General features: G+C 44.8%; 1 protein-coding gene across 1 annotated transcript; it reads left to right on the plus strand.

Annotated features, from left to right (window-relative positions):
* Positions 1-325: 325 nt before the first annotated feature.
* Positions 326-12,269, plus strand: LOC114666040 (uncharacterized). The gene is made up of 4 exons (XM_028820743.2): positions 326-578; positions 2,970-3,545; positions 6,000-6,063; positions 12,078-12,269. Exons 1-4 carry the CDS (start codon positions 353-355, stop codon positions 12,145-12,147), a joined length of 936 nt encoding a protein of 311 aa, XP_028676576.2. The 5' UTR covers positions 326-352; the 3' UTR covers positions 12,148-12,269.
* The last annotated feature ends 1,820 nt before the right edge of the window (positions 12,270-14,089 follow it).

A 14,089-nucleotide genomic window follows, 5' to 3' on the forward strand; every position in this document is an offset into this window, starting at 1 on the left:
GCTTCTGTGCGGCGTGTCCGTGTTCTCCCGGGGCTCCCGTCCAGCCGGTTTCCTTTTTTTCGTGCCCATGGCTGCCGTAGATGACACACAGCAGACAGGTGTACGGTGACATGACACGTTCAGCCTGGGCGGATTGTCACATTTCTTTACTGCAGTCCGCCGGGGGGCATTAGGACACACGATCGCCCACCCGCCCGCCCGCCCGCTCACCCAGCCTTCTCATTTCCGCGTAAGGCGATACACGCGGGTCCTGTTCGACAAGGTCTCGTGATTCACGTTACTCGTGGAACTCTACCGCATTTTTTTGTCAAACTTTCAAGTCCCGTTACGAGTGCAGTGGGTGGGATCGGCAATGGGATTAGAGTTACTTAAGCGCCCCGCGCTGCCGCTGCCTTCCATTACCTTCGTCATGAGGCACCTCTCCATCTCCGCAGCGGCGATCCTCGCCCTCGCCGCGCTGGCCACTCTGCCACCGCTCACTGACGCCAGGCTGGTCCCCAAGTGCGAGCTCTTTGACAACCTTATGGTCCACTGGGGCAGCCAGCAAGGAAAGATGCTCCAAGACATCATCGCTAAAGGTCAGTCAGGGTCCCGGGAGTCGAGAGCGCTCGCCACCGCCGCATGATGACCACCTCGGACGTGATGTCCGCGCGTCTACACTTGTTACCCGTGCGGGGACGGCGGCACTTTAAGGTTATCTGGGATCGACCGCGGCCGACGTCAAGCCGCTCTGTGAGACCACGAAACGGGAGAACGGGGAGTAGAAAGAGGGGGATAAGGCGCAGGTAAGCGAGGAGCAACGGGACAGGTCAGTGGGGCGCGCGCCGCCGAGGCCGAAACAGCCGTCCACTGTCGCTGAGGTCAGGAGCGCGGACAAAAAGTCAACGTGAGGTCGCGCTTCTTGTAGTCGTCTGTCTGTCTATCTAATGAGTCTGTGAGCGGTGTAAGAAAGGGCCGATCTTAGATAGTCACATTGATACGAAAGGCGCTATATTAGTATAGATAGCTGTGTATGAAAGACACTGCCTTAGTATAGTGAGAGATAAGAGACACTCTGTCTGTGAGGTGTATAGGAAAGGAAACGCATTAGATGGGCAGAAAGATCTGAAAGGCGCTCTATTTGTACTCGCTTCGATTCAGCTTATGTTTGTATGGCGCTCATCACCGAGTACAGGCTCAGGGCGTCGTGACGAGTCCTCGGGCGAAATACAATTACAAACTACGGGATACTGAAAGAGACCTACTGTGAAAAAATGCCACTGGCTCGTTCAGAGCTCTGTGTTAATGTAGCGCCATTCACGTTCGTCAGTACAAATACAGCGCATTTATTTATTTGTCTTTACTAATATAGTGCCTTGCATAACTTTATTTTAATGCACCTTTTCATATCTGTTAAAACTAATATAGTGCCTTTCATATCTTTATTAACGCTGTGCCTTTCACTTTTCATCAGTACTACTACAGCGCATTTTCCTATCTGTCTGTACTTGTATAGCGCCTTTCATATCTCTCTGTACCAATGCAGTCCCTTTGATGCCCATCAGTTGTACTATTGTGTATTTCATATGTAGCTGTCTATACTAATACAGCACCTTTCATATCGTTCTATACTATTTCAGTTCATTTCATGTGCATCAATACTAATACAGTGATGTCCTTATTTATCTGTCGATACTAATATAGTGCCTTTCATGTCAATCTCATGTACTGCTCCTTTAATATCCGTCCATCTACTTTATATTAATGCAGTGCCTTTCACGTCTGTCAGTACTGATATTTTGCCTTTTATACCGTTAATGCAATGGGTCTGTAAAGTGCATTCCTTATGTTTCTATCTGTACTAATATAGTGCCTTTCATATCGGTGCTTTGTATAGTACCTTTTTAGTTTATTTCTTATAAATCTATCTGTACTAATGCGGTGCCTTTGGTGTTTGTTTATAATAATATACTGCATACTCCGTTATGTTAATATAGTGCCTTTCATATTTATCTATCTATCATATAGTGCCTTTCATGTCTGTTTGTCTATCTATCTATCTATCTATCTATCTATCATAGTGCCTTTCATGTATGTCTATCTATCTATCTATCTATCTATCTATCATATAGTGCCTTTCATATTTATCTATCTATCATATAGTGCCCTTCATGTCTGTCTGTCTATTTATCTATCTATCATATAGTGCCTATCTATCTATCTATCTATCTATCTATCTATCTATCTATCTATCTATCTATCTATCTATCTATCTATCATATAGTGCCTATCTATCTATCATATAGTGCCTATCTATCTATCTATCTATCTATCTATCTATCTATCTATCTATCTATCTATCTATCTATCTATCTATCATATAGTGCCTTTCATATCTATCTATCATATAGTGCCTTTCATATCTATCTATCTATCTATCTATCTATCATATAGTGCCTTTCATGTCTATCTATCTGTCTATCTCTTATATAGTGCCTGACACATCTTTCCAACAGTGCTTTTCATGCCTGCCTACACTAATATGGTGCCTTTCATAAGTATCATTCTATGCCAGTCGTATCTTTTTATACTAATATAGCGCCTTTCATGCTCATTTAGTGTCTTTTATGCCCCTTTTACTTCACCCCGTCTCGCGGGTCCAGAAGCTTTTGATTTTTTTTTCACGTGTTCTACTCATGTGTTCATTTTAAAGCCGCGTGTTCCAAATATTTGGTTGAAAGATGTCCCTCTATGAGCCTCTTTGTCGCCACTGAAATGACGTTCAATAGCTTGGGACCCCCACCCTTCCAGAGCGTCCCGCTTTTCTGCTGCCAGATCCCGCTGCCTGACGTGTGGTCACCAAGTGGCGGCTCCTCCGTTCCCGTATGAGGCCGGCCAGTGACCGGGTGTCTCCAAATGGCCTGCTCAGTTTGGGGCTCCTGGGATGTTAGTCCCCCATAACTCTTGATTGACTTTTTTGTCTCCCGCAGTGATTTGCTTTGTCAAGAACAAAAGCGGCTTCAACACCAACGCTGTCACTCCTGTTCATGCCCTGGGGGAGCAGAGACCGAAGCCCCAGCCGGACTCCAATGAGATATATGTTGTTGAAGAAAGACAATGGCATGGCCACCGTGCAAAGAGGTCGCGAGAGGACTCGAACCCGCGTGACAACAGCGAATCATCAGGCATGGAGTCAAACGAGAACGAATTCCAGCCAAACAGGGGAGACCGTGAACATGGGCCACCCAGCGGACATGGGGGCAAGGAGAACAAGAGGCGTCAGAAAAGGTCAATGTCCAACTCTGAGGAAGGGGACGCGTCTGGCATGGGCTCACCGGAAAAGCACGAGGACGCGTCTAAAGGCCAAAAATCAAAACCGGACAAGGGCGACCGGAGGAAGCGTCCGCGGCGCTCGATCTCCAGCGAGGACGTCATGGAGTCATCTGGGATGCCACCCGAAGATCACTCCGTCCAGACGCCCAGGCTGCTTGGCATCTTCCAGATCGACAGCCAGCTGGCTTGCGGCGATGGCAAACCGGACGGCGTCTGTCACCTCAAGTGTGAGCGTAAGTGTCGAGCTGGGGTGGCGCGGTCTTTAAAGGGGGCGGATTGGAACAACGCTGACGCTTTTACGTTAGTTCTTGATGTACTTCACCTGGGACAGAGGGAGCACATCTGCGGGTAAATATTTCTGACGCGATGAGTCCCAAGCCAAAAAGTCCGCCAGGACACAATGCGAGGCTGCGCACGTCACGAGTGTCACGAGACGAAATTCACGAAAAAGCCGAGCCCAAGTGGGCTTGTGGTGACTCAACAGCGTCGGAATGACATGGATTTGTGTCCTGGCGGTTGTTCATTGTGGAGGGTCAGGGGCGAACTGTAGTTTATATTTCTTAAACATAACATTTTTTAAAGAGATGGAGAGTGAAAATCAGTGCCGAAGTCTGCCACGGGCCTTTCAGAACAGACGTCTCTAAAGGTGAACTCATTTGCAATTGGATTCAATTACAGTATACTATATTTGGCCCCCCAAGAGGAAATGAAATTTTTACAGAAACTCAAATATATATCGAAGTATATATCAATGATGTGCTTTTGCGTTTTCTATGAATGTTCCTAAGACAGAGTCACAGACCCACCCGCACAACGTAGGAATAAGCGAACATCGGCAAGCCCTTCTGTGACATCTCACACCTAAAGCCCACTTTATACTTACCAAGTGAAAACGGTGTGCAGGGGCGTGTGGGGGGCGACCAGACCACATTGACACTGGCGGCGGCCCGCTCGATCGGCGCATTGATATGCTACAGTACGTACCATTTGAAGTGGGAAGTCAAAATCTCCGAGTTCCTAGTTGGAATTTTCAACTGAAATGCTCCACAAGTTGGAAATCCAACTCGGAAACTCAGGGCAGGTCTGTCATGTGTGAGTTTGCACGACTTCAGATCATAACATCAATCCAAAAATGGCAACGTTTACCGTCAACTTTCGTGAGAGCTGTACTATCACACTGCTCGTTAGCACGTCTGTGTATTTATGTCTCATTAAATCGGTCGCGCACTCAGTACCGTCCAACGTCTATCTGTGGACATGTCACTACGGTGTTGGGATGCGCAAAGCACCATGCAATGCGTTGTTAACAACTGCTCTTTATTCCGAATAAAGCAAGAACATCAAAGGTCTTCCTGGATGCGTCCATATTGGTGTTCTGAACACGGGTGTGACTTTTGAGGCAAATGGAAGGCTTAGATAGCCTGCTAGTCAATAGGTGATGGTGTTTGGTGTCACATCAGAGGATGGGAGGAGAGTTGGGCCTGCTTTTAGAAGGAGGATTGACAGAAACTGGCGAAGGAAGGCCGCGTGTAATGTTCTTGAGTGCGGCGGATCGACATGATGAGCAGATGCGTTTCAAATGTTTCTGCTTGTCTTCCTTGCGTTTTGGTGACCTAGTGCGTCACATTCTGCCTTTCGTTCATCACGTAACCAGCCTCTCCTTGAAAGTCACCCTTTTGGATACACATACGCCATGCTGAGTAGTTAGAGAAACCTCGGTGTACGGCAGAGGGGGCGCATCTCCAATTCCAACGCCATGTTCGCCACACGGCTATGCCAGGTATAAACGGGGCCTCAGACGTGCCCACTTCCCACTCTGTAAATTTCTTTTTCAATAAAAGATAAAGTACCAGTTCCGGTTAACGGAAATAGCCCAAGAGTTGATAGGAATCTACATTTTGTACCTAATACTTGTACGTGAAAGCGTCCTCAAGTTATCGTGTTTACACACACACACAATTCCAAAAATGGTATTTTCGGAGGTCTAAAACGTCGAGATTCATCAAAATCTCGACATCGAATTTTTGAACGACTGCAATACTCTCCCTACACTTCATATACGAGAAAGTAAATTAAAAAAGGCACAAAAAAAAGAAAGATTCGAACCCACGCTCAAAATTAAAATGAGTATTAACATCACGCTCGTCAGCACTCCCACCACCACACTCCGAACTCACCGCTCAACTTTTTACAACATCGCTGAAGAAAACGCAACGTCCAAGATAAGCAAACAACATTTGCACTGAAAAAGTAACATTTTGGCTGAGCTCATTTTACATTTGTCATTAATTTAGCCCACCTTGCAGAGATGTGTCTTCACGTTGACTTTAGAGTCATCGTCTCACATAAGCAAAATGACCGCCATGTTGTATAATAAAGGGGGCGAAGATGTATAGGACGTGGCAGACATGAAGACCCACAAGTTACGTAACTCGTTACTCCGCTTGTCCTCAGTGCCCACTTTATTCATCACAGGTTGGTCAGGTGACAGGCTTGGGCCGTGGCGCTCACTGGACACAAGTCACTGACCAACCTGAGGGGCTGCCATGCTGTTTAGAGTCACCTGCTGAGCTGTGGGGCACCGGGTGACAGGGTGCTGGCACCACATCACCTCCTCTGTGTTTTCAGTGTATTACTGATTTTCAATGTTTCTGATGATGTCTTTTTATGCTTTTCCTCCCTCACAGAGCTGCTAGATGATAACATCCAGGATGATATAACCTGCCTGAAAATAATCTCTAAAGACAAGTGGTAAGTGCGATTCTATTTTTTTTTTTTTTTGGGTGGCTGGTGGCTTTTCATTGTCAACCCATTTTTTTCTCGTTCTGACACAGGAGCACTCAGTTACACGTGTGGCTAGTCACTTATCTTATGGCCCTAACTCCTATTATAAATTATTATTATTTACTTGTTTGGTTGGCGTCAACATTTGAGATACAATCGGAGCACAGGCAGGTGAAGTGACTTCCTCATGGTTCAGATCCCACTACTGACACCATTTATATATTTCTCTTTCTCTCTTTCAAGCTTCTGTAAAGTTCTAATTTCTCCTTGGGGACAAATAGATAGATAGATAGATAGATTTTAGTATAGTAGTCAGGATAATATCTATCTATCTATCTATCTATCTATCTATCTATCTATCTATCTATCTATCTATCTATCTATCTATCTATCTATCTCTATCTTATCCTGACTCCATCCATCCATCCTCTTCCGCTTATCCGAGGTCGGGTCGCGGGGGCAGCAGCTTGAGCAGAGATGCCTAGACTTCCCTCTCCCCGGCCACTTCTTCTAGCTCTTCCATGAGAATCCCGAGGCGTTCCCAGGCCAGCCAGGAGACATAGTCCCTCCAGCGTGTCCTGGGTCTTCCCCGGGGCCTCCTCCCGGTTAGACGTGCCCGGAACACCTCACCAGGGAGGCGTCCAGGAGGCATCCTGGTCAGATGCCCGAGCCACCTCATCTGACTCCTCTCGATGTGGAGGAGCAGCGGCTCTACTCTGAGCCCCTCCCGGATGATTGAGCTTCTCACCCTATCTTTAAGGGAGAGCCCAGACACCCTGCGGAGAAAACTCATTTCAGCAGCTTGTATTCGCGATCTCGTTCTTTCGGTCACTACCCATAGCTCCTGACCATAGGTGAGGGTAGGAACATAGATCGACTGGTAAATTGAGAGCTTTGCCTTATGGGTCAGCTCCTTTTTCACCACGACAGACCGATGCAGAGCCCGCATTACTGCAGACGCCGCACCGATCCGCCTGTCGATCTCACGCTCCATTCTTACCTCACTCGTGAACAAGACCCCGAGATACTTGAACTCCTCCACTTGAGGCAGGATCTCGCTCCCAACCCTGAGAGGGCACTCCACCCTTTTCCGGCTGAGGACCATGGTCTTTTATCCTGACTACTATACTAAAATCTATCTATCTATCTATCTATCTATCTATCTATCTATCTATCTATCTATCTATCTATCTATCTATCTATCTATCTATCTATCTATCTATCTATCTATCTATCTATCTATCTATCTATCTATCTATCTATCTATCTATCTATCTGTCCCCAAGGAGAAATTAGAACTTTACAGAAGCTTGAAAGAGAGAAAGAGAAATATATAAATGGTGTCAGTAGTGGGATCTGAACCCACGTCTTCAGGGTTTGAGAGCCAAAGCCTTGAGTGCTCTGCCACACTGCCTCCCTAAATGCCCCTGTAGGCTTTACCAGTGAAGCGTATGGAAGCGGCACATTTAAAAAATAAAAGAATGCTGATTGATTGAGCACCACCAACATTGTGAACCGATTGATTTTGAGCCATCTGATGGTCTGTTCAGCACTCTGAGGGAGAAGCACAACATGGCATAAGTGCTTGTTCCAGTTTTTCCAACGTGGTCAGCCTTTTGAAGTATAAAAATCCACACTGGGTTTTCTTTCAGTCAGGTGAAGTTTGGTTCCACCCATGTCTGAATGTTTTTTTTTTTTATCCGTTGGGTCCTCCAGTTTCCTTCCACATCCTGAAGATGTTTCTGTTAGGCTACCTGATGGCTGTAAATTAGCCCCACTTGAGTTTGGGCCACCCGAGCCGTTCACATCAGGTCAGTTTATGGTCACCAGTCAACCTGCCCAGCAGTCTTTGGGATGAAACCCCTAGAAAAAGGCCAAGTGACCAGCAGTAGATGAGCCACCTGCACACACGGTGACTGCTGGGATAATAATAATAATAATGGTTTTTATTTATATAGCGCCTTTAAGGATGACCAGACATCTGCCCACTCTTCCTGGTGCCTCACTTTTTCAATTGATTTTATATTTTATTTGAATGAACTTCAAATCTGTCTCACTTTACTTTGCATTTTTTGATGGTCACCACTTTTTCCAACCTGATTGTTTCTGTTGTACTCCCAAAAACGTGTGTGTTGTAGCAGGATGAATGAAGAGGCAGGACAAAATCCAAATACTTAGGGTGCTAAGTGGGCAGAACCCTGGTCCATTCCGCCAGAAAAGAAAAAACGTTAAATAAAACACGCCCTCGATGGCACTCTCTCTTTTACGGGACGCACTCGCTGTCTACAGCGGTCAGGTCTGAAATGAGATGCCACCTTCCGGGAAGACCTCCCTTTTATACCAAGTAGGTCGGAAGGGGCGGGGCTTCCTTGGCTTTATTGCCCTCAAAGGGGAAAAAGGAGAGAAGACCATGAGAGACGGCGCCCCCTCTCTACTCGGGGTGGTGTCACATACGTTAGGGGAGACAATTTGTGTGAGTGTCACCTGTGGTGGTCTGACTTGGCTCTCACCAGTATAGACAGTGGCTCCACAAACTGGATACACAACTTACAAGATGGAAGAGCAGATATGGGAAGTATTCTCCAAGGTTGAATTCAATTCAATGTCAATTTGACATTCATGCTGCTGTTTATTTCACAAACAGTTTACAGAGCAGGCCTCAAAATCTGAAGGAATACATAAATAAATCTCTTCATTATAAAAGAAAATCTTGAGACGAGACGAGACTATTGTCAAGAGATTTTTTCAAGTCCCGCCCTCCTCTCAGCCATTAATGGTTAATGGCCCACTGTACTCTCACCTCTCATTGGTGTGAATGTTTTTGTCATCACAGTTCCTGCGCTCTCAGCTCTTATCAATTTTTAAGTTTTCCTCACTTTAATTTCCCAATAAAAGAAGACGTATTATGTCCAAATCTTATTGAAGAATTTCACATCCGAAGGGTTATCAACAGAAGAAATGAGTACACGGGCAATCCTAGCACGAGAAACGATGAAGTCAAACGAATTAACGCAAAAATTGTCAATCAGTTACACAGCAAATTAGTTAAATGCGTATCAATAGACTCTGCTGAAACAGTTGGTGGTGATGATACGGAAGATGAAAACATCAACTTTCAATATCCCATAGAATATCTACAACCGTTAACACCATCTGGTTTTCCACCACTCGAATTACTGTTGAAAGAAGGATGTATTGTAATGTTATTGTGTAATTTTTGTCTGAGTGATGGGCTATGCAATAGGACGAGATTAGTTGTATTCAAAATTGGTCGAACAATTCTGACACGTAAAATTTTAACAGGCGACAAGAAAGGTCATGTAGTTCATCTTCAGGGGGTAACAGTAGACACCAATGGAGATCTTGATATGCCATTCGCATTAAAACATTTATAGTTTCCCGTTATAATCTCTTTTTCTGTGACAATTAACAAATCACAGGGACAAACATTCGAAGAAGTCGGTTTATTGATCCACCTGAAGCCAAGTCAGTTCGGGCTCAGCCAGTGCTCGGGTGGGAGACCATCTAGGAAAAGCGCAGGTTGCTGCTGGAAGAGGTGTTGGCAAGGCCAGCAGGGGGCACTTACACTGTGGTCTGTGTGTGGACCCCCATTGACACTGTGCTTTAAAATGGTGCTGTGCTTTGGATGAGACTTAAAGCTGAGGTCCTGACTCTCTGTGGTCCCAGGGCATCTTTCAAAAAGAGTCGGGTGTACCCCGATATCCTGGCTAAATAGCCCATCACACAGGATCTTTTTAAATTCTGGCCCCCTAATCACCCCCCCGTTCCTATACCAGCCTACTCTCTCTCTCACTCTCTCTCTGTCTGTCTTTCTCTCACCCCATGACCACCTAATAGCTAACTTGTGCTGAGCCATCCCATCATCCAGAGTAAGCCCCCTGTTTTTCCATCCATCCATCCATTTTCCAACCCGCTGAATCCGAACACAGGGTCACGGGGGTCTGCTGGAGCCAATCCCAGCCAACACAGGGCACAAGGCAGGAACCAATCCCGGGCAGGTTGCCAACCCACCACAGGACACACACACACACCAAACACACACTTGGGTCAATTTAGAATCGCCAATCCACCTAACCTGCATGTCTTTGGACTGTGGGAGGAAACCCACGCAGACACGGGGAGAACATGCAGACTCCACGCAGGAAGCAAACCCGGGTCTCCTTACTGCGAGGCAGCAGCGCTACCACTGTGCCACCGTGCCGCCCTCCCCCTGTTTTTAGTGCCATTAAATATTGAACAGCAAACTGTTGTGCAATGTAAGCTCGGGGTCACACAGTCGGGGGCTGCATTGCCATTTTTCTGGTTTACCACCTTATTTTATTTTATAGCACCTTTGTCTAATGCATACCACCATTTGGTATAGTTAAAGGGACTACGGTGCTGTGAAAAAGTATTTGCCCCCTTCCTGATTTCTTCACTTTTTCCATGATTGTCACACTTAAATGTTTCAGACATTTCAGGGGACAATTACTTTTTCACATAGGGCCATGTAGGTTTGAATAGTTTTTTTGCCTTAATAAATAAAATCATCGCTTAAGAACTGAATTTTGTGTTTACTTGGGTTTTATTTGTCTAATATTTAAATTTGTTTGATGATCTGAAACATTTAGGTGTGACAAACATGCAAAAAAATGAGAAATCAGGAGGGGGGCAAATACTTTTTTCACAGCACTGCATATAAGATGCTTTCAGGATTTTCTAGATGCTAAATTTCAGCTGGCTTTAACTTTGTACTCCATAAACTTCAGCAGGTTGAGAATCTTTGTGAACAAAACTCCCAGCTATTGTTAGTTCACATTTGTTTTAGTCCGTACTTTTTGGCTCTAGGCGACTTCCAGCATCTGAGACACAACTGGTTCCATTTTGTTTGTTTTGCCAACTGTGGGGCACAGGCAGGTGAAGTGACTCACTTGAGGGCACACAGGATTTGAAGCCACAGCCTCAGGGTTTGCGCCACACTGGCCTGCCACCACTGCAGTGATTCTCTCCTGCATGCTGAGCTGCTCACAGATACGAATGTTAAAAATGTTCAAACTGGGAGGAAGTGGCCAGCTTACCAGGGTTCTATTCTATAAGGCTGCGCACAAAAAGGCGACCTTCAAAAGGGCGCCCTCAATTGGGCGCGGCGAATAAAGGCGCACGTAAATAAAGGAGCGCTTCAAAAAGGTGACCTCAATTGAGCACGGCAAATAAAGGCGCTCGTAGATAATTTAGTTGAAATGGCTCTGGAATATGTGAAGAGCAACAAAGGTGCAGATCTACTCGTAGTCGAAGGCTATACATTCAGAAAGGAGAAAACTATCAACGGGAAACACATCTGGAAATGCACTGAATATAGGATTGCACATAATCTACAGCTTCAAGTGTAACTTGCTTTCACCTTTTTATACATTCAGTCATTGCCTTAATCTAATTTTCTGTAATTCTGAAAACAACGAAATATGTTCAGTCATTGCCTTAATCGAATTTTCTGTAATTTTGAAAACAACGAAATATAGAGAGCTTTAGAAATAGTTCGTTAGAAATAGGTCATTAGAAGTTCATGCATTAATTAATTGGATGTTTTAATATTCTTGCTTTCACCTTTTTATACGTTCAATCATTGCCTTTATCTAATAAATTTTCTGTAATTTTGTTGCGTTTGCCTTTATTCGCTGCGCCCAATTGACGTCACCCTTTTGAAGCGCTCCTTTATTTACGCGCGCCTTTATTCGGCGCTCAATTGACGTCACCCTTTTGAAGCGCTCCTTTATTTGCGCGTGCATTTATTCGGCGCTCAATTGAGGTCGCCCTTTTGAAGGTCGCCTTTTTGTGCGCGCCCTTATTGACGGATACCCTTACCAGGTGTGAACTGAGCCGTGTGTGGTCTGAGGCGTCGCTCCACACAGTCACAGTGTTTTGTGCTGTGGGCATCCTGACCTTCTGCTGGCTTGATTGTTTGTTTTTTTATTTCTTTCCAGGCCTGAGATGCCCTTTGCTCAAGAATGCCACACAGTCTCCTGGTCATCTCTTCTGTCTGAGTGCAAGTAAAGCGTCTGCACAAGACCCTCTGCCCCTCGTGGTGTGCTGATGAGCAGGACCGGTGAAGCACATTACCTTCATGAAAATCATCTTTGTAAGCATCAATAAATTTGCAAATTACAGCAATTCAACCAGAGAATGTGTTCCTTTTTAAATAAAAGATCGACATTTTGTGCCAATTCGTTTCTGTAACGCGAATTTAACTGTGCTGATGCTGTTTTAGTGTCGGTGGATAAATATTCTAAACTCCACTTCTGAGATGTGCCGTTGGTGTTGCGGGTCCTCGGAACGCACTGGAAAATGAAAAACACATCTGCCCCTTGTCAGCCTGACATGAGGTGGGCAGCTTCAACCCAGCATGACATGTCATGGCGTATAGTGGGGCAATGCCAGCTGGCACTGGGCAGAAAAGGAAAGTGACACATCAGTACAGCAAATGAATAATACTCTTCAGTTTTATGCATATTTTTTAAACAAATAAAAAATAAAATGTATTAAAAGGAACCCTGCATTGGACTGGCACCCTGGTCAAGCCTTGTTCCTGCCTTATAGATAGATAGATAGATAGATACTTTATTAATCCCAAGGGGAAATTCACATAATGATTACTGGGATCATCTCTACCCCCCCCCCAGTGACCCTGCACAGGATTAAGTTGGTTTAGAAAATGTCATGGTATGGAATTTTTTTAAAAAAATTCAAAATGTCCCACTGCGGTGGGCTGGCACCCTGCCCAGGGTTTGTTTCCTGCCTTGTGCCCTGCGTTGGCTGGGATTGGCTCCAGCAGACCCCGTGACCCTGTAGTTAGGATATAGCGGGTCGGATAATGGATGGATGGAAAATGTCCCAATAATTTTGAAAAATCCATTTCAAATAGGGAAGAGCTGGGAAGGGGGCACAGTGGTTAGTGCTGCTGCTTCGAATGCCCATGGTGGTCACCTTCTGTGTGGCATCTGAATGTTCTGATTTTCCTTGCTACACAACACCACAAATCATAATAGAGGACGCTATATTGCCAGCTGACTTCTAGGAAAATGTGAAGCATGAAAAATGAGTTTACTTTTGATCAGATTTGTTATTTTTAATTGATATTTTTAAATTGGTCTGGCATCGGTGCACCCAAGAAGCATCCAGCGCCCCAAAACTTGGATTAACATGGATGATGGAGTACAAGAACACATCAGTTCATCCTGATTTCCACCTAAAGTGTCCTCCACTAACATGCCAAGCCCTACCAGCAGAGGTGGGTAGAGCAGCCAAAAATTGTACTCAAGTAAGAGTAGAAAAGTATTTGGTGAAAAGAGTACTCAAGTACTGAGTAACTGTGTAAACATAATAAATGATTTGTTTTAGAAATGTTGTAATAAGACAGACAAAAATATAAAATAATGTGCTAATTCTGCTATTTCCAAATAATAAAATAAAAAATGAATAAAAATAAATAAGATCTTTACAAACTAAAGATGCACAAATAACACAAATCTCAGTTTTTCACAACAAAGCTTTTGAAGCGAATACCTACAGTAGGTAACATGTATATCTGAACAGTGACAAGATAACCCGTACTCTGACGGTATCATACTGCATATTCACTTGCCCTCCAAATAGCACAGCTGATAGACAATAACATTAGAACAAGGCAGCTTGTGCACGGTCAAGAAGTCTCACTTTACCTCGACTGTGTGTGTCTGTGCATGTTAGGTTAAAACCTGCTTGTTCTTCACTCAGTGAAGTGCTGGGGGGTATTTTTCGTACGTGGATTACTCACTTAGCCGGATGTAATTGTTGACGATTTGGCCTGATCCTGGATCTGTCGGTTTTTTGAAACTCTTGCTGGAAGTGTTGTCATAGCAACACATCCAAATCCTCAGACCTGGGGGGTATTTTTCGTAACTCGCTTAAACCATCCGAGATCAAGTGCCTCATCTTGAATGAGTTAATGCCAGTGAAA

Source organism: Erpetoichthys calabaricus, chromosome 15, assembly GCF_900747795.2.
Source record: "Erpetoichthys calabaricus chromosome 15, fErpCal1.3, whole genome shotgun sequence".
Lineage (NCBI taxonomy): Eukaryota > Metazoa > Chordata > Cladistia > Polypteriformes > Polypteridae > Erpetoichthys > Erpetoichthys calabaricus.